At 32.5% G+C, this 19,488-nt stretch overlaps 1 protein-coding gene across 2 annotated transcripts; it reads right to left on the bottom strand.

Moving 5' to 3' along the window:
- Positions 1-1,183: 1,183 nt before the first annotated feature.
- Positions 1,184-11,125, bottom strand: LOC134725468 (cyclin-dependent kinase 1-like). Of its 2 annotated transcripts, none has more exons than XM_063589304.1 (8): positions 10,990-11,125; positions 10,664-10,741; positions 9,263-9,419; positions 8,747-8,870; positions 8,244-8,414; positions 7,305-7,468; positions 4,684-4,825; positions 1,184-2,886 (listed from the first exon to the last, which is right to left on the bottom strand). In XM_063589304.1, the coding sequence occupies exons 2-8, from the start codon at positions 10,698-10,700 to the stop codon at positions 2,770-2,772; spliced, it is 912 nt and encodes a 303-aa protein (XP_063445374.1). In that variant the 5' UTR covers positions 10,701-10,741; positions 10,990-11,125; the 3' UTR covers positions 1,184-2,769. The 2 variants fall into 2 exon arrangements, with proteins under 2 accessions (XP_063445374.1, XP_063445375.1); XM_063589305.1 differs by lacking the exon at positions 10,990-11,125 and adding an exon at positions 10,868-10,976.
- Positions 11,126-19,488: the final 8,363 nt, after the last annotated feature.

Raw genomic sequence — 19,488 nt, 5'->3', positions numbered from 1 at the left:
CTACAGGTGAAATGATATAAGAAGATTTGGTATGAGTGCCAATGAGATACCTCTCCATCCCAGTAATGTTATTTTCATTTCAGCAGGTAATTTAGAATAAATATGGTCAAATGAAAAAAATCCATTTCTATATTTAGACGACATAGGATTAAAGGCACCCCATATCTCACAGCTGTATAGTAAGATGGGTTTGATGGTATGATCAAAAACATGCATGCTTCGCATTGGTATTGCAAGACATAGCAATACCATATTTGGCTGTCATCGGCAACAAATATTCACTTTGTGGTTAAAATTTTTGAAATTTTAAAGACTTCCTTATCCATTCCTAGATTTCTACCCAACTTGGACAGAAGCTTGTTTATGATCTAGTATCCTGATGGAAATAATCCCATTTTATATCTGTACTTTACTTATAAATGGACTTTTCTGCAAGTTAATGTTACAATTACGATGTGGTTAGTTTAAAAACTTCTGGATTTGTACCAAACTTGAAAATACAAGAAGGCAGTTTTTGTCAGCCCCCCCCCCCCCCCCCCTGCCTTCCAACCCCCATACATTTTTTTCTGGAATAGCCCTTATATAGTTCATATCATTATGGCGATATTCGTGAATGGAAGTTTTAACATTCTGTAGAAAATTAACTGCAAATTTGAAATAAGAACATAATTATATAAATATGATGCAAATATAAACCTGGCTTTCATAAAACCAACATGCAGAGTCGAAACTTTAACATGCTAGTTCTCAAGGCAACATCCTGCAGGAAGACACATCAAACTACCTACACATTAGAAGTGCTAGTAGTTTGTTGTTATTTATGTATAATTGTCATTTTGTTTATTTTCTTTTGTTTCATATTCTGACATTGGACTAGGACTGAGTTTTACTGTGTGTATAAGTGCATTTGTTTTATCTACAATGGCTAGAGGTATAGGGGTGATCTAAAAAAAAAAAATAACATGTTTAAACCTTCTGCAATATTGTGCCTGTCCAAAGTCAGGAGCCAAAACCTTCTGCAGTCATGGCCAGTAGGCTTCCACAAGAGCAGCTACATGATAGGATATCTTTATGTATGGTATTCTGTTATGATTACACATTATCTGTTTGCTTTTAATAGGAACCAAATTTACCCTAATGAAAGCTAGATAAATTAAGGACATAAAAAAGAGCAAAGATGGTATCAAATACAGATTTTAATTGTTACATCTTTTCATAAAAATCACTGACCAGATATATAAAAGCAGTTTTCACATGTTGTTTTAAACTGGTATACATGATGGTTCATTTATCAAAATTGCATTAAAACTGTTCCCAAGTTTACAAATAGTTTTATAGATCATGTGAATATCCAATTGAAACAATGACTCACAAGCGTGAGGTCAAAATGAACAAAACAGTGACTCTTTATTTTACACAACAGTATAAAAAATCAAACAATTTACAAAAACAATAACAGCACTATGATTATAAGGGCTAGTCCATAAATATATATATATATTTGTACACGGATCTAGAATAGACACTTCCCAATTTCAAATACCAGTGGTTTCAAAAACATTCCTGTGGACTGTTAAAGTTTAATCTATTTTCAAAGTGTCTTTCCTTGAGGACAATATATATAATGGAACAGCCCTTTCACTTTGGAACAAGATAAAGGAAAAACATGGAAAATAATAAAATCATCATTGTATTGGTCATTAAAAACAATAAACAACTCTTTCAAAAAATGTTTACAATAGATGGTGTAGAACTACTTTTAGGTAAACTTGTGATTCACAAATGTATACTTTTAAATTGTATTTAAATTTTAGTGAAAATTATATACTGGAAAAATTTTTAACAGAAAACAATATCAACAAATAAATAAGTTACAATGAACACATAGGTGGGTTTATTTTTTGTTGTTCATAATGACATATGGTTAAAACTAGAGACAGAGTAAGCTGTGTATGTACACCTAATGTAACTGAAATATATTTATAAAGTGTAAAGCAGCTATTCATTGACTATTGTACATGTACTACACTAGCTAATTTCAAAATTATTGATTCGGTTTCCATTTTTTGACATAACAGAAAGAACTCCTAATAAGGGCTTTAATTTTTACCAAAGTTCACACTTTTATGGCGAAAAGAGAATGCAAATAAGATTGCTGAGATACATTGAAGCATGATTCTTCCATCTTGTTTGCACTAGCAGGTTTTAGTCCTATAAAAAGTTGTGTACCTTTGCCAAAAATTCTTAGAAAGGAATAAATTCATTAAATCTAAAATAGGCTTCTGTACTTTAAAATGCAAATAACATTTGTACATTATTCTTTGAAAGTAAATATTCCCTATTAACTCAAGAGCTTATAAATCACACTTCTAATAAAAAAAAATGTCATGCATATGAAGTGTTTTGATCTATATTGAGGCCGATAAGAAATTGTATCAACTTTATAAAACAAAATATTAACTTATATTTTATGTTAACTGCTACACAGTTAGAAAGACTCCTCTATCAACTCCATGTATGGATGTACAAAGAAAGAAATAAGTCATAGAAAGATGAAGGAAGAATATTATAGCATTATCCCTGAACATATATTTTGATAACAATAAAATATATTTTTATACAAAATTGTCCATTTTAAAATGTTCTTCTCTTTAAATTGCCATTTTGTCTTCTTTATCTTGACATTCAGACAATTATACGAGATAAGTCATAAAATTGCCCACAATCGAGACAAAATACCATAGATATTTCTTATTGCATTTAAATGTCTTATGTTGTGGTGACAGTGGAAGCAGGTAATGCTGATTTATCTAAGTTAGCAAAGTAAGTGTGATTCAATGCTTTCTTGGCAGATATTCTTTGTGCTGGATCATATATCAACATAGTCTGAAAGATAAAAAGTTTATATATTTGACAAATCAATTTAAACTTAAGACATTTTATTGTTGTGTGAACCTTTTCTGCCAAATAACATCTGTTATATATCTGCAAATAATATTAATAAATAACTTGTAATTGAAAATAAGTTTATAGTTTTTTTTATATCAAAATTATGGGATTAATTATCACTCAATACATGGTTATTATTTTATTATCTCAACAGCTCTTTTCGTTAAAATATTATACACAATAGTACCTTTTTTCTTCAACTGTATAAAAGTGAAATATCTTCAATCACCTTTATAAAAATGTTCATTTAAAGTATGCTTTTAATACATTTTAGTCATTTAAATTTAGAAGCTAGAAAAATGTCTCCTTTTGTCATCTCTTGTATTAAGGTAGCACTACAGTCAGAATTTTCTGACTCCAATCAACAGTATTTAAAGATCAATTTCTCCAAAACTACTCAATGGATTTTTAAAATCTTTAACTCATTTTAAAGCTGAAATATAACTCTTTCTTAATTTATATATAAATTTATTTTAGGTTTGATAAGTCTCAAAATATAGCTCATTAATGGCCAAAAAAGTGGTCTTCCAACATGGATGAAAATGGCACATTCATGTCAAATGGTAGTTAAAATTTGTTTTCATCCCTGTAATCAACTATATACAATCTCCAAAACCGTGTCTCAGATTTTTGATATATGCTTCCAGTAAGAAGATATATTGATTCAACTGCTGGGTGCCAAACCTCATTTCCCTAAAAACTGAATTTTCCCCTTAGAACCCCTATAAAGTCAATATAAATACAGACGTTCCACTGGGAACACCCCAGGAGTGTTCTGATACCATTACTATATCAATAGAACCACACACTTTGTGTCTTTGATGCTCTAATGCTGTAAATTTTGCATTATATGTGAACTGTCCAACACTAACGTGGCATTTGGCGGGAGTTTGACGTCACAGATCTGACCAACATCTGTGATGAAGTAATTAAATATAGCCAAAGCTCCGCCTCTTTCCAGACAGTCTCAGATAAGAGAAAAACATGATTGACCAGCTGCATTAATCAATGTTTAACATCATTATTCTCTATATATAAAGAATAATTTGAATTTGAATTTTAAAAAAGAAATAAAGTAAAACTATGTCTGAAATTAGCTAATACATTAAAAGTGTGCATCAAAGAACATGTTGATAAAAAGATCAACCCACCCTTTTTTTGAAAATACATTTAATTTAATGGGACTGAAAAAATACACATTTACTCAAAATTAGTTAAAATTCATAAAACTGTATTTAATAAATGAAGAAGACCAAAGAGAAGAAATTTATACAGGCAGTCAGAGGCTTTCAAAACTACTTCCCCACTCTTTTCCATAGTACTTTTTTTCCTTTTTGGTAGTTTTTTTTCCCTTTAGTTTTTTTTTCTTTTTCTTTTTTCACTTCCATGTTATATAAATAATTTTAGTTTCAAAACAGTGAGATAAGACTACATTATTTATCTTATGGTCAGTGATTAACAGCTGGACACTGGTATCAACAGATGATTGACATATTAGCCCCTCCCAAATGCCTATATATTTAGATTAATTACCATGTGCTTTTATTTACATAAATTCATTATCAATTTACTCCCTGTTGTGATATGATAATGACTTTGGGATTTTTACAAACTGTGCAGAATAATACTTACTTCAGAATTATGTGATAAAAAAAATATGACCAAAAAATCATTGTTAGACTGTAGTGCTACCTTAACATGCATTTCATACAATAAACATGTATTATTCTATACCTGTAATAGATCTAATCCTGTATTGTCCAGTTGTTTGACAGACTGTGCTAAAGAGTTATTTTTCCATGTTGGAAAAGTTGGTTTGTAGTCTGGTAATGAGGTTACCCCTGGCCAGACTTCTTCTGTAGGAGTTGTAAGAGTTCTGAAAAAGACAGCAAACCTTTCATTTACATATTAAGGAGCATTAACTAAAAGATATAACAAACAATTTTTTTTCTTTCCGTTCAATCATTAATGAAAGTGAAATAGTGAAATAAAAATTCAATTTTAAGCAGCTAGTCGGGTTCAATTTTGTCAAAATAAGGTAAACCAAAAAAAAAGTGAAAAATTTGTCGATTTATAAACATATTCATGTGCACTTTAATAGCCCCCTTTTCAACAGATATCTTAGAAATAAACTTGGCATGTTCAGATATTAAAAGGAAAAGAATGGCAACATTGAAAGAAGGGTAAACCATTAGATTGACTTATTCAACATTGTTCAATGATTAACATATTTTTTTAACCTTTAAGGGCTGTTCCAGAAAATTCTATGTCCCCCCCCCCCTCCAGGGAAGGCAATTTTTTTAAGTATTATGTGGGTGGTTGTATTTGAAATACCAAAATGCAAAGGGAGTGCTGTTCTAATTAAATTTTATTTCTGTGGGTGGTGGGGGTTAAAACTAGAGGCTCTAAAGAGCCTGTGTCGCTCACCTTGGTCTATGTGCATATTAAACAAAGGACACAAATGGATTCATGACAAAATTGTATTTTGGTGATGGTGATGTGTTTGAAGTTCCTACTTTACTGAACGATTTTGCTTCTTCCAATTATATCTATCATGATCTTTGCCCATTAGTAACAGAGAACTATATTTGGTAAAAATTTACATAAATTTACCAAATTAATGAAAATTGTTAAAAATTGACTATAAAGGGCAATAACTCCTTAAGGGGTCAATTGACCATTTAGGTCATGTTGACTTATTTGTAGATCTTACTTTGCTGAACATTATTGCTGTTTACAGTTTATCTCTATCTATAATAATATTCAAGATAATAACCAAAAACAGCAAAATTTCCTCAAAATTACCAATTCAGGGGCAGCAACCCAACAACCGATTGACCGATTCATCTGAAAATTTCAGGGCAGATAGTTCTTGACCTGATAAACATTTTTATCCCATGTCAGATTTTCTCAAAATGCTTTGGTTTTTGAGTTATAAGCCAAAAACTGCATTTTACCCCTATGTTCTATTTTTAGCGGTGGCGGCCATCTTGGTTGGTTGACCAGGTCACGCCACACATTTTTTAAACTAGATACCCCAAAGATGATTGTGGCCAAGTTTGAATTAATTTGGCCAAGTAGTTTCAGAGGAGAAGATTTTTGTAAAAGATTACTTTAATTTACGAAAAATGGTTAAAAATTGACTATAAAGGGCAATAACTCCTAAACGGGTCAACTGACCATTTTGGTCATGTTGACTTATTTGTAGATCTTACTTTGCTGAACATTATTGCTTTTTACAGTTTATCTCTATCTATAATAATATTCAAGATAATAACCAAAAACAGCAAAATTTCCTCAAAATTACCAATTCAGGGGCAGCAACCCAACAACCGATTGACTGATTCATCTGAAAATTTCAGGGCAGATAGATCTTGACCTGATAAACATTTTTACCCCATGTCAGATTTCCTCAAAATGCTTTGGTTTTTGAGTTATAAGCCAAAAACTGCATTTTACCCCTTTGTTCTATTTTTAGCCGTGGCGGCCATCTTGGTTGGTTGACCAGGTCACGCCACACATTTTTTAAACTAGATACCCCAAAGATGATTGTGGCCAAGTTTGGATTAATTTGGCCAAGTAGTTTCAGAGGAGAAGATTTTTGTAAAAGATTACTTTAATTAACGAAAAATGGTTAAAAATTGACTATAAAGGGCAATAACTCCTAAACGGGTCAACTGACCATTTTGGTCATGTTGACTTATTTGTAGATCTTACTTTGCTGAACATTATTGCTGTTTACAGTTTATCTCTAACTATAATAATATTCAAGTTAATAACCAAAAACAGCAAAATTTCTTCAAAATTACCAATTCAGGGGCAGCAACCCAACAACCAATTGACCGATTCATCTGAAAATTTCAGGGCAGATAGATCTTGACCTGATAAACATTTTTATCCCATGACAGATTTGCTCTAAATGCTTTGGTTTTTGAGTTATAAGCCAAAAACTGCATTTTACCCCTATGTTCTATTTTTAGCCGTGGCGGCCATCTTGGTTGGTTGACCGGGTCACGCCACACATTTTTTAAACTAGATACCCCAATGATGATTGTGGTCAAGTTTGGTTTGATTTGGCCCAGTAGTTTCAGAGGAGAAGATTTTTGTAAAAGTTAACGACGACGGACGACGACAGACGACGGACGCAAAGTGATGGGAAAAGCTCACTTGGCCCTTCGGGCCAGGTGAGCTAAAAAGTGCCGTCCCTGGAGGGGGGGCATAGTATTTTCTGGAACAGCTCTAACATGAATTCAAACAAACCTAGAAGAATCCAAATGCATTCTAAAATTTTTTTGTTTTTTGTTTAAAGTGCATGCAAAATTTTGAGTATGTATATATTTTCCTTCAATTAGTACCTGAATATTCTGAAGAGCTGGTCAATTTCTGAATCACCATGAAATAAAGGTCTTTTTGTGACCATTTCAGCAAATATACAACCTATACTCCACACATCTACAGGGGTAGAGTATCTTTGACTTCCAAGTAAGATCTCTGGTGCTCTGTACCACAATGTTACAACCTGTAATAATAACACTGATTAACAAATCTGCATGTTTAACAGAGTACACTTACAATTAATTGCAAACATTTAAATTAAAAAAACAACAACCTCTGCTTGTAACAGTACAGCATCAATTCAGATATATACTAAATTGTATTTGTTTTCTTAATTGTCATACACCAAATCTGTGTACACATGCAGTAAAACTCCACCCTTGTTACATTTATATTTTAAATTTGAGAAATTAAAAATAAATATTATATCTTAATCATTTTAATCAAAACACATGACATTTGGTTGAGGCAAGCTAATGTTAGAGAACAGACATCAATTTTGGGATGTACAGCAATACAGAGGAATAAGGGTTAAACTTAATGCCTCCTCTGCTATGGCCGGGGCATAAAACTAATCAGTAGTTTTGCATTTAACATTCTGCACAAAGAGCAGTTTTCTTAAGACTCATGTTATAATTGGATAGGCTGTATTGTATAGGGTGCAAATATTCATGCACATATTAAAAAAGTTAAGGATTAGCATACATGTATGGAGGTCAGAAATGGATGTTTAATTCAACACCTCATGCATGTAGGCTAGGAGTGAAAGGAGTCTGTATGTTATCTGTTGCAAAGCAAACTTTCTATATACCTCTGACATGTGTAAACACTTTGATTGGTATACTCTACTATATTTTACCTTATGTGTATACACTCCGATAAGAATCCTCTATGATCTTAAAATAACCTTATGCATGTTCACTTTGAAACATATAATCAAACATCAAACTAAACCTTACCTCATGTGTATATACTCTGACTGGTATACCGAAAGCTCTAGCTAAACCAAAATCTGCTAACTTGATAATGCCTTTGTTATCTATAAGTAAATTCTGTGGTTTCATGTCACGATGTAATACTCTTCTCTGATGACAAAACAGTATTCCCTGTAGGATCTGGTAAGTATAACTCTGTAAATATAGATAAAAAAAAATACAAACTATATGGATCTGGTAAGTATAACTCTGTAAATATAGAAAATAAAAATTACAAACTATATATATGCTACTGTTGTCCATGTTGGTGGTGTTTTATCTCATTCCAAATCTTATCTAAATTTAGTCTCAAATTTTCTTAATTATTTCACAGCTACAAACAATATCAGTTGTGAAATCACTATAAAGCATACACAACACTCAATTTATTTACGAAAAATTTGTTTAGACTCTATTGGCCTGGAGTGAGAAAAAAGGACTGATACTTGTCTCATCTATGTTTTGTGTTGTATTTTATTTTTGCTTACTTTGACTAGCATTTTATCCATAAACTGTCCACTTGGAATGGTGTCCATATATCTTTTCAAGTCCATAGACAAAAATTCAAACACCAAATATAATTTGTTCTCTTGCATCAACACATCTTCTAAACTGAAACAGATACATTACAACATTCAAAATAATAATGTTTCTAAAATATGATAGTAGTTTAATAAAATAATATAAACTAATCTAAATCCTCAATTTTTATTTTTTTAAAGTTGCAATCATTGAAATGTTCTATGGAATTAAAATATTAACAAATTAAATGTGTAAGATCACTAGAAAAAAGGGAGAGACTCAAAGAGATTAAAATAACTTTGGAAGAATCATGTTGTAGCTTGAGCTGTACAAGTAGAAGTTGGGACAAGAGGTCATACTTATCTAACACCAACTAGTAATTCAAAACAATCGAAAACAGGTGTATGTCTGATCTGATCAATGACAAAGTGTGATGAAAAAAAGATTTTGTTTGAGATATAAATAGATTTTTAATTTGTTACCCAACAATGTTAGGATGTTGGAGTTCTTTCAGTAGTGATATTTCTCTGATGGCTGTGGATGGGATTCCTTCCTCTTCACTTTCTAATCTTATCTTCTTCAGTGCCACCAATCTGTTTGTTTTCTTGTGTCTACCTTTGTACACTACACCATAGGTACCTTGATACAATAAATCACAGCTTTAATTGTAATGATATGAAAAAGCTAGTTATATTTTTGAGGAAGAAAGGATGATGTACTAGAAAACATGTATTACAGACATTCTTCCTGGTCCTTAAATGAAGCCCAGATACAACATGTAGGTCTTAAAAGGATGAGAATAGATAAAATGTGAAATACATGAAACCCAATGATATTCATGAAGAACATGTTCATGTGGTCATAAATTAAACACAAAGAATTACTGAATCACTCTTTAAATGATAGCAAGTATGTTTAGATTTTGTGAGTCTTCTTTAATATAAAGGTTCAGGTCGCACTTATTTCTCAAAAAAATATTGTTTATAATCCATACAAAACTTGTCAATATATATAGTTCGTTTCGTTAGATAATTTTCTAGGATATGATGTACCTATTTATGTTTGAATATTCATTTCCTTAACACTATTATCTAATTATTTCTATTTGTATACATTCTCAAGTACATTCTAGTTTTTCCAGGATTATAAACAATATTTTTTTAGAAATAAGTACGACCTGAACCTAGGTCGCAATCCCAAACGTTTTGAAATAGGAAAAAAACGTACCTCTATGGTCTGCAAATAGTCAAAAAATAACATAAGGACCTTAGAGCTACGGTTCCGCAGATATCATTACAATAGAAAACATCAATAGCATAATATGATAAAAACACATAACTTATCAATTACAAACAAACCATGTGTTGCGATTAAGTTACTGAGAATTGTCGAAAATAACTTGCTTACCACACACTATCCAAAAATCCTGGGGAGAACACTGATTAATAGCAGTATGGACTTTGTTCATTGTCGAAAGCCATAGGGTGACCGAAACATGTTTATTTGGGTCATTCGGTCTCATGTGGATAGTTGTCTCAGTCATTGGCAATCCTACTCATACTACATCTTTTTTATATTCGTCTTTGTTTAGTCCAAATAATTATGACGTCTTGAAAGGCTATTATAATTTTTTTCTTTTGACGCCTTACTTCGAAGTGAGGCGTCAAATAAAAAAATTATAAAGCCTTTGTTCAGCTTTCACCACTGTGGCCACATAAAAAAAAAGAATGGATGACCAACTTTTTCAAGTGGTGAAAACTTTAGCCTAATTAAGAAATTGTTATTTACTTAAGTTTTCACTATTTGAGATGCAATAATATAGACTTTTATTGTCTATATTATTTTTATTGACGAAATAAATAGCAATAAATTATCATATTCACCTTCACCAATCTTTTCAATTTTTACATAATCTTCCATTATTCAAATAAGTTATTGCTGCTATCCTATTAGTGCAGTATCTGAAACATAATTCATTAACTTTAAATAATAAACAAACAATTGAAAATCATGTGAACAGATAAAAGCATGTTCAAACAACATTCCAAAATTGGCAAATTCGAAAATGGCGCGATAAAATTAAATACCTTCTATCACAATTTACTCAAATGTCAGATGCCTCTAAGAAAAATTAGAGGAAGTATAACAAACTATATCACAATGTAGATAAATTTCTAGTTAATGAAGCCAATAAAGCTAGAGTTCAAACCTCTTTTTCTTTTTTCACCGCTCCTGCATTTAAAATATGACCAATCAAAATTCGAATAATTTTAAAACGTTAGACCGATCCAAATCGGAGAATATAATATCGGAGTAAATACCGGAATAATTTTTATCTGACCTCCGTGTACAAGTATTATCCTCCTGTATAAAAGGAGCACACCCGCATTGTATAAGAGCTTATTGTACCTTTTCGACTGAATTTAATATTCCAAAGCGTTTTAAAGAAATTTAAGTAATATGTTAAAATTCAAAGTAAAGACGTGCTCTCAATATTGCGCCAAAATTTCAAAACGGCTATACTGATTTCTCAGGTGTTTTTTTCAGTGATTCTGACGGGCCACTTTTTCACTTTTTTTTTCTTTTATCATTTTCATTTTTCTGTTTTCTGTCAGATATTTGCACCAAATGATTTTCCATTCTTATTTATTTTTGTCCATTTTTGTCTTTCTTTGTTTTATCCGGTTAAGTTTGTTGTTTCTTCTTTTTCCTTTTAATCTTTATAACCTTTTTACACAAAAACTGGAAGGTGAGGGTGACATGAGGAGCTCATTTCCCAAACCCATTTTTTTCTCTCACAGATCACACTTTTAAACACCATATATTCAATTAGCATTCCATAATTATTATCTCTCTACCCCAAAATATCATCTTATGTTTACCTGTTATGCCTAACTTCCCAAAAACGTTTCAACCCTCTAGAGCTGAGATGAAATGACAAAGAATATCAAATAAGGAGATTTATTGATTTCCAATCAGACACCCATATCCAACTAAATCAAAATTACGTTGAATCCATCTTCGCTAGCCAAGGGTTACGATCCACTCCCGTTCTCTCCATGGCTAGCGATGATGTGGGTTGCCATACGGCCTTCAACATGATGAGCAAAACCAATGCCATATTGTTAAATATGAAAGGCCCTGACATGGTAAATTAAAATTTTAAAGAAAAATTCAATGGCCTAGCTTATCTATAACAAAATAAAATTCTTTAAGAACAGTTACTACAGACAGCCACCAAGTTGAACATCAACCACTTAATATGTGCTAATTATATATATTATTGCAATATAGATTTTATTTGATTGCAAATAAAAGATATTTAATAAACATTTATTTGAAATTTACTGACCAACAACAACGACGACAGCAAAAAAAAAAAACCAGACTAGCGGCCTATATCTTACGAACGCTTCTAATCTCAATTATTTAGCTATAGTACTGTCTTTACAGACTTATATTATGTAAGTATTTTTACCCTAAATTGATCAAGATGTTTTCTGTTTCATTAAGTTGATGGGTTACTGTTCATGTTATCAACAAAAAATGACAATCTTTATTTTTCCTGTGACAAAAAAATATCTAACGTAAAATGGCATTGTAGTGCGGCCAATATGGTTGCGATTGACCAACTATATGCATGCAAGGACTGTCAAATTCTTTTTAATGGACTTCAATTCATTTTAATCGATATTTTATAATGTGGGTTTCAATTATGTGATGTTACACTATTGTTTCAGGTTAGGGTGCAGGTTGGTGCCTATTTAAACGTTGGAACCCGCTGCATTTGTTTGCATTTGTCCCGGTAAGTCAGGTCAGTGGTGGTTGTCGTTTGTTGAAGTGGTTCATGCATAAGTGTTTCTCGTTTTTCGTTTTCGTTTTGTATATATATTAGACTTTTGGATTTCCTCTATAAGAGGTTTTACACTTGACAATGTTATTTTTGGGGCCCTTTGATAGCTTGCGGTTCGGTGTGAACCAAGGCTTCGTGTTGCAGTCCATACTTTGACCTATAATTACTTTTACAAATCGTGACTTGAATGGAGAGTTGTCAATCTGATTGGTACTCATACCACATCTTTTTATAACTATTTAGAAAAGTTTCGTGAAGTCCCTATTAATAGAGATTTACCATAACTGTCCGACTAGGTGTCCGATTTAACTTAAAACTATATGAAGGGGTCTCAAAACAATGTGTACCGTACGCTAACTAATTTTACCGTGTTCAATCTTTTTTTTCTGATATATAGGTAGATAATGGCATTTGCGTTTAAAGTTGTGGAGAGATATGTTCAGAATTTAATAACATTCACAATCTTTTGTTTTGGGTCTTTTTGATTCCACTGTGTATAGTGTTGGAGAATCGGATAAACATTTTCAATAAACAACTTGTACATTCAATGTCCACACATTATGTATGTTATGTTTTATCACGTTGATTTTTGTATGCTGTTGTTTGTAGTTTATTTTTTTCGATTTCTGTAATAGTGTTGTCAGTTTATTTTTCGATTTATCAATGTCCCTTTGTATTATATATTATCTTTCGCCTCACTTTGACTTTTCGTAATTTTTATTCCAGGAAACAAACACATGATGTATATTACATAAAATTGAAAATGGAAATGGGGAATGGGTCAAAGAAACAACAACAGCAGGTCACCAACAGGTCTTCAATGCTGCGAGAAATTCCCGCACCCGGAGGCGTCCTTCAGCTGGCCCTTATCAAAAAGTGTTAAATATAAAACAAATTAAGATACACTATTTTAAAAAGCTTTCGTTTGCAATGTATGCGAAAATGATAATGAGAATCTAATCCTGTCGGAAAGTAACAAAATTCCGTGTAAACGATCTTATGGTGCAAATGATGTTTCCGGAAAGTTGGATAAAAATTCGACACACAATTTTCTAAGTAATAAATGAATTTTCAAATTTCTTTAAGAATATTCAATATATCAATTCATGTTCATATTGTAAATAATTGGTTGAAATATATTTTTTTATTTTTGGTTAAAAATTAAGGTGCTTTTTGAAATCTCAAAAAATGCCCAAAAAAAGAAAAAAATATTTTCGTCTCGAATCAATGATTTAGTTATGAAAACAACACAGTGTAAATTTTAAACCTTTCGAATTAGTTTAATGATTGTTATATTTTTTTTTAAATTTCACTTTACATATACTGCCTATGGTAAATCAATGAATAATGTATATATTTGAAAGAGTTCTTGTTTTACAAAATAAACAAAGAAGTCAAACTGCACGATTTAAAAAAAAGAATTGATGGCAAACATTGTCTAACCCTTTCAATGAGAGGTTAGCATCATTAGTTTGATCTTCTGTATTTTAAAATTGTCCTTTTTTGTAACTTTTGTCCAAAAAAACAATTTCGCCCAATGACGTCATAAAAGCAAAAAAAAATTTTTTTAAACGGATTTATATTTCCATGGTCATTAAGTATTATTACGTTCAATATTGGTCATATAAACAGAAAACTTTATCTTAAAATTTGAAAAAAAAAGTCGTGTATCGTTTTTTTTGTTGACTAGTATATATACTTTTTCAGTGATAATGAACGCCATATCAAACGCGCAGATATTAATGTTTTTTTTTTACTTTAAATAATATTTTAATATTACCAATTTATCTTCTTTAAAAAGTATTTGATGAGTATTCATTGAAGAAATGAATTTATAACAAATGATAAGGAATTTTAGTTTGCACTTAATGATGTCTACGTATTTATCATTATACATGTTTATAGATCGATTAAAGACCCAAAACGAACAGTGGCGGATCTAGAAAATTTTCATAAGGAGCCCGCTCCCGTCACGCTTCCCTGTATAATCAACCATTTTTTTTCTCAAAAGGGGGCCAGGACCCCTGCCCCCCTAAATCCGCCTCTGACGAAGTTACTTAATGGAAATCTAGGCGATAGCAATACACCACAATGCCCTCACTGTCATCCGCTGTTATATTGTTAGCTTGAAAATGACTTTCTTTGAATAAAAATCATCTGAAAAGTGAGGTCACCGTACGGCCTTCAACAATGAGCAATATCAAAAACTGCATAGTCAACTGGAAAAGACCAAGAAATCACAAATATGAAGAAAAAAAAAATCAAACGAAAAAATAACGCGGCCTCACCAATGAACAAAAAAAGACAGATTAACGTATCTGGGTAGAGTGACATGTTCTCTTACAAATTTGTTGCATTGTGTAGTAGCATTGTGGAGAACACCGGCACAAGAACAAGCTACATGAAGAGTCCCGAGTGTTCCGAATGGCAGGCTTTGGACTAATGAGTTGTTACTAATCGGCCTAGCTGTACGGACGTGATCCTGATGTAAAGGACAACTAACAACTCCAACTGTAGAAGCTATACGGTGCCATACAAGGTAGTTATAGCTATATAATAAGTATAGTCAGATCACCACAATTGGTGTCAGAAGTCGGCAACGAATTCACTGGAAGTTCTTTGTTTTGACGTTTTTGAAGTTTTGACAAGTGAAAAAAAACTTTTTTCCTTGATATATAACATATTAAGAATAAGGTGGATAGATTGATTCACTTAATTTATTTGCTTTAGAAGACTAATTATTGGTTGGCTGTTATAATTGAACAGAAGATACATTTATTTCATATTTCAACCCCCCGGCCTTTTCTGTCCCGTAAAATATCACATCAGACGTTCTGATGTTTGCGTTTTGATATTTCTGGGATATAACCTGCAATTTAAGGGAACATCAGATTTTCTGATGTATGCGTTTACATCATATGATTAGATAAACTTTTACTTCACAGTGTGACCCCCCTTTTTCCCCACGATTATTAAACTTTAATATTCGTTGATTCATTGTTATTTTGATTAAAGTCTTATATTTGTCTTCTATCACACTGTAGATCAAATTATATATTTGTCAACTAGACACAATTTAATTTTTGCTTATATATACTTGTGTTTATATATATCTTCTTCTTCTTCTTCTTCTTCCACATAAGAGTTGGGTTCCTTTAATGAAACGTTTAAACTCTGCGGGACTACGCATGGTGACATCACATATCTAGTCCCCTAAGGCTATATACAGTATTTACAATAAAATCAGGTTGTTACGGTTAAAATTATGTACAATCGTCCAGTCTGGTACTAATGTGTTGTCTGTAGCCCTGAGCGAAAATCTTCAACTGATCCCGCTTCAGCAACCCTGGCAGGAAATGTATTCCATTCCATGATTGTTCTTGGAAAGAAGGAGTTCCTGTAGACATCACTGGTGACCCTCTGTTGGTAAAACTTGTGTCCTCCACGAGTTATACTGTCGCCACCTTTGAGGTAAGTACTCTTGTTGATGTCTATCAGCTCATTCTGGATACGATAGAGCATGCATAGCCTGTTGTCACGGCGTCTTGTCTGTAGTGTGTCCCATTTAAGATCATCTAGCATTGTAGTGACGCACCCTGGTGTGCGTATGGCAAGCCGTTGTTTTTTTTAAATTCTCAGTGTGTAAATTTTTCGAAAAATGGTTTAAACATAGTTTTGACGAGAACGGCTTGCCATACATTTTAGCTTATAGTATAGATTTATTTAAAGGGCTTATATAGTAAGTAAAGTAAATAGTTTATTAAAGTGTCACATATTGATTGACATAAATATAAGCAACATTATATAAATATATACACATAAAACAATCAATATCCAGCCATAAAAACGACTTATGAGACACTAAAAAGCTTAAAATTCTATAAAAATTTCAAATATATTCCGTAAAAACATACAAGTCACCAAAAAAAAAGTCACCATTAAAATTAAAAATCACTATATTCAATAAATATATATATATATAAAAATTGTCGAAATCTGACTTTCCTGGTAAAATTAAAATAATAAAACTCTGAAGCTAGTAAAAATTTCATGAAGAGCAGTTAAACAATTTTCTTCGCCAGAAAAATTTATATAAAAATTTGCAAAGGAAATATTGTATATCAGAACAGTTCATAATTTCAATAAATTTGTTATCTATGTCAAGACTGAAAAAATTTTGAATTAATTTTGAACATTCATGAAAAAGGTTATACCGAATATCGTCATAAAGTGTACATTCCATCAGAAAATGTTTTTCAGTCTCTACACTGCAACTTTCACAAAACAAACAAAGTCTATCTTCTACGGGTGTAGGCGGCCTGGAGTATCTGCCAGTTTCGTGCGCTAGCGGTAGAGCCCCGGAGCGAAACAGAGCCATAACACGCCTTTCCTGTTTAGAAATGTTTAAAAGCACATAAGGTTCTGTTTTCACACATTGTTTATAACATCTGTAAGTGCGCAATTTGTTTCCGTTTTTTATATTACGACGGTCATCAAAAAGTTCTTCATACCATTCTGTGTTGTCCAGCTCACATAGTTTTTCACTAATCATATGCATAACTGATTTAGTCGATAATGTTAAGTCATACGTCGGATCCTTTAGTCTGATCCGGTCAACAATCTTATGCACTTCAAATGACCAACCCTTTCTTCTTCTAGACGTCCATTTAAAAGTTTTGTATGAAATTCTTTGTTGGTCAGTACGGATCAATTTGCACAAAAGTCTACAATAATTTATTCGTTGTTTGGTTATTGGCGAAGTCCATCCCATATCACCGCGTGAAGCTACGTTCGATGTGCGCTTTCCCACCGATAAGAAAAATTTACATGCTCGGTTTTGTACTGCTGAAATGGCACTGAACGATTTTGTGCCCCAGATACCACTACCATAAAGTAAAATTGGTTCAACAACGGACGTATATAGTTTATTGTACACTTTAAAAGTCATCCCTCCCATGGATTGAGTTTTTGTAATTAAAGCACCCAAAGCACGGCTCGCTGCTTTGGCCAGTTCTTTTGCATTTTTTACTAAAGTTAAATGTTCGTCCATCCACACTCCAAGGTATTTGTATGAATCAATGTAGTCAATATCTTTTCCAGAACATCGAAACGTAAAATCTGAACGTAAGAATGACTGTGGACGGAAATGGACAATTTTAGTTTTGCCAATGTTTACGGATAACTTCCATTCAGCGCACCATTCGGTTACTACATTTAACATACGTTGAAGACTTTCTTTATCTGGAGCTATTAGCGCTATATCGTCCGCGTAGAGCAATAAACTGAGACGGAAATCGTCAATATGCACTCCACATTCTAGAGAGTTTATACGATCAGCCAAAGTATTGATGTAAACTGAAAACAAAGTGGGCGATAGGATACAGCCCTGCTTCACACCGGCATCTACACTGAACCAAGGGGTCTGGTCACTATTGATACGAACGGTACATTTTAGGTCATTATACAAGGATTGAATCGCAGATAAGAACTGACCACGGACACCAACACGTTGTAATTTATACCACAGAAGATGATGTTCAACGGTGTCAAAAGCTTTCTTCATGTCTACAAAGCATACGTAAGTTGACTTTCTTGATATTTTTCTGTCGTTCAGAATAGAATGAAGCGTGTGAATATGTTCTTCGCAACTACGGTTACGGCGGAACCCATTTTGTTCATCACACAGAATTTCGTTATTTTCCAGCCAAGAGCTAAGTCTCGTGTTTAAAATGTAACAATATATCTTACACGGCACGGAAACCAAAGTGATTCCCCTGTAGTTCATAGGATTTCTATCATCGTCAGATCCTGGTTTTAAAATTGGATTGATGATACCACTATTCCACTGATACGGAACTTTTCCAAGATTAAAGCAACCACTGATAATTTGATAAAGTAAGTCTATTGCCGCGTCATTCTTCAAAACTTCCGCCGGAATTTCATCTATTCCCGTGGCCTTTCGTAATTTAGCGTTTATTACGGCATTAACGACCTCGTCTCTTGAAATTGGTTGATTTAGCGGCGTGACGTCTATTTCTGTGTTGAAAGTAGATGCATTAAGTTGGCTATTCTCTCCACCATTGCGTTGAAATAAATTTTGAAAGTCACTTTTCCATTTATTAAGAACGTCGTTTTTATTTCCATTTGGACCTAATACCGCCATCGGAATACATGGTTTACGTTCACTTGCGATTCCAATTTTACCAACCGACTTCCAAAATTCGCGCTGATTTGATGTACATAGTTTTTCTTCTAATTTCTTTCGCTCTGTTACTTGGTGTTTCCGCTTATATTTTCTGTTAAGACGATCGAATGTCTTCCTTTCCACACAATAATCTGTTTTTAATCTTTGTTTCGTGCCGCTCGGACCATTACAGCGCAACCATTTCTTTTCACATGCACACACTTTAGTCCATTGTGAAGACAAATCATCGTTCCAGTAAGGTTTATACCTAGATTTTGTGCTTTTATTACGACCCAAACCACTTGTGTTTATTTGTAGCTTGTTGTTCATTTCACACTTAAGCAAATCTTGAAATTGGTCATATGCGTTTTGTATATCACTAGATACATTTATATAATTTTCAATATTTTGAATAGTTTCCATCACCTTTGAATATATTTGTTCATTCATCAGAAAGTCATTCGGAACAGTCGACACGTTATATTTAGGTTTTCGTATTAATTGTGGCTCTTCGGAAATTGTTTTATAATTCAATTCAATTTCAATATCACTGTACAAAAACGAATGATCAGGGATACTTTCTGGAACATAAGCAATGTTATTAACTACATCCGACATAGATATGATTTTAAAGTCGCTAATGGTATCCAGATCTTCATATGGGACGCAAA

Source organism: Mytilus trossulus, chromosome 7 (assembly GCF_036588685.1).
Source record: "Mytilus trossulus isolate FHL-02 chromosome 7, PNRI_Mtr1.1.1.hap1, whole genome shotgun sequence".
NCBI lineage: Eukaryota > Metazoa > Mollusca > Bivalvia > Mytilida > Mytilidae > Mytilus > Mytilus trossulus.
This window is presented reverse-complemented; position numbering and strand designations above follow the sequence as displayed.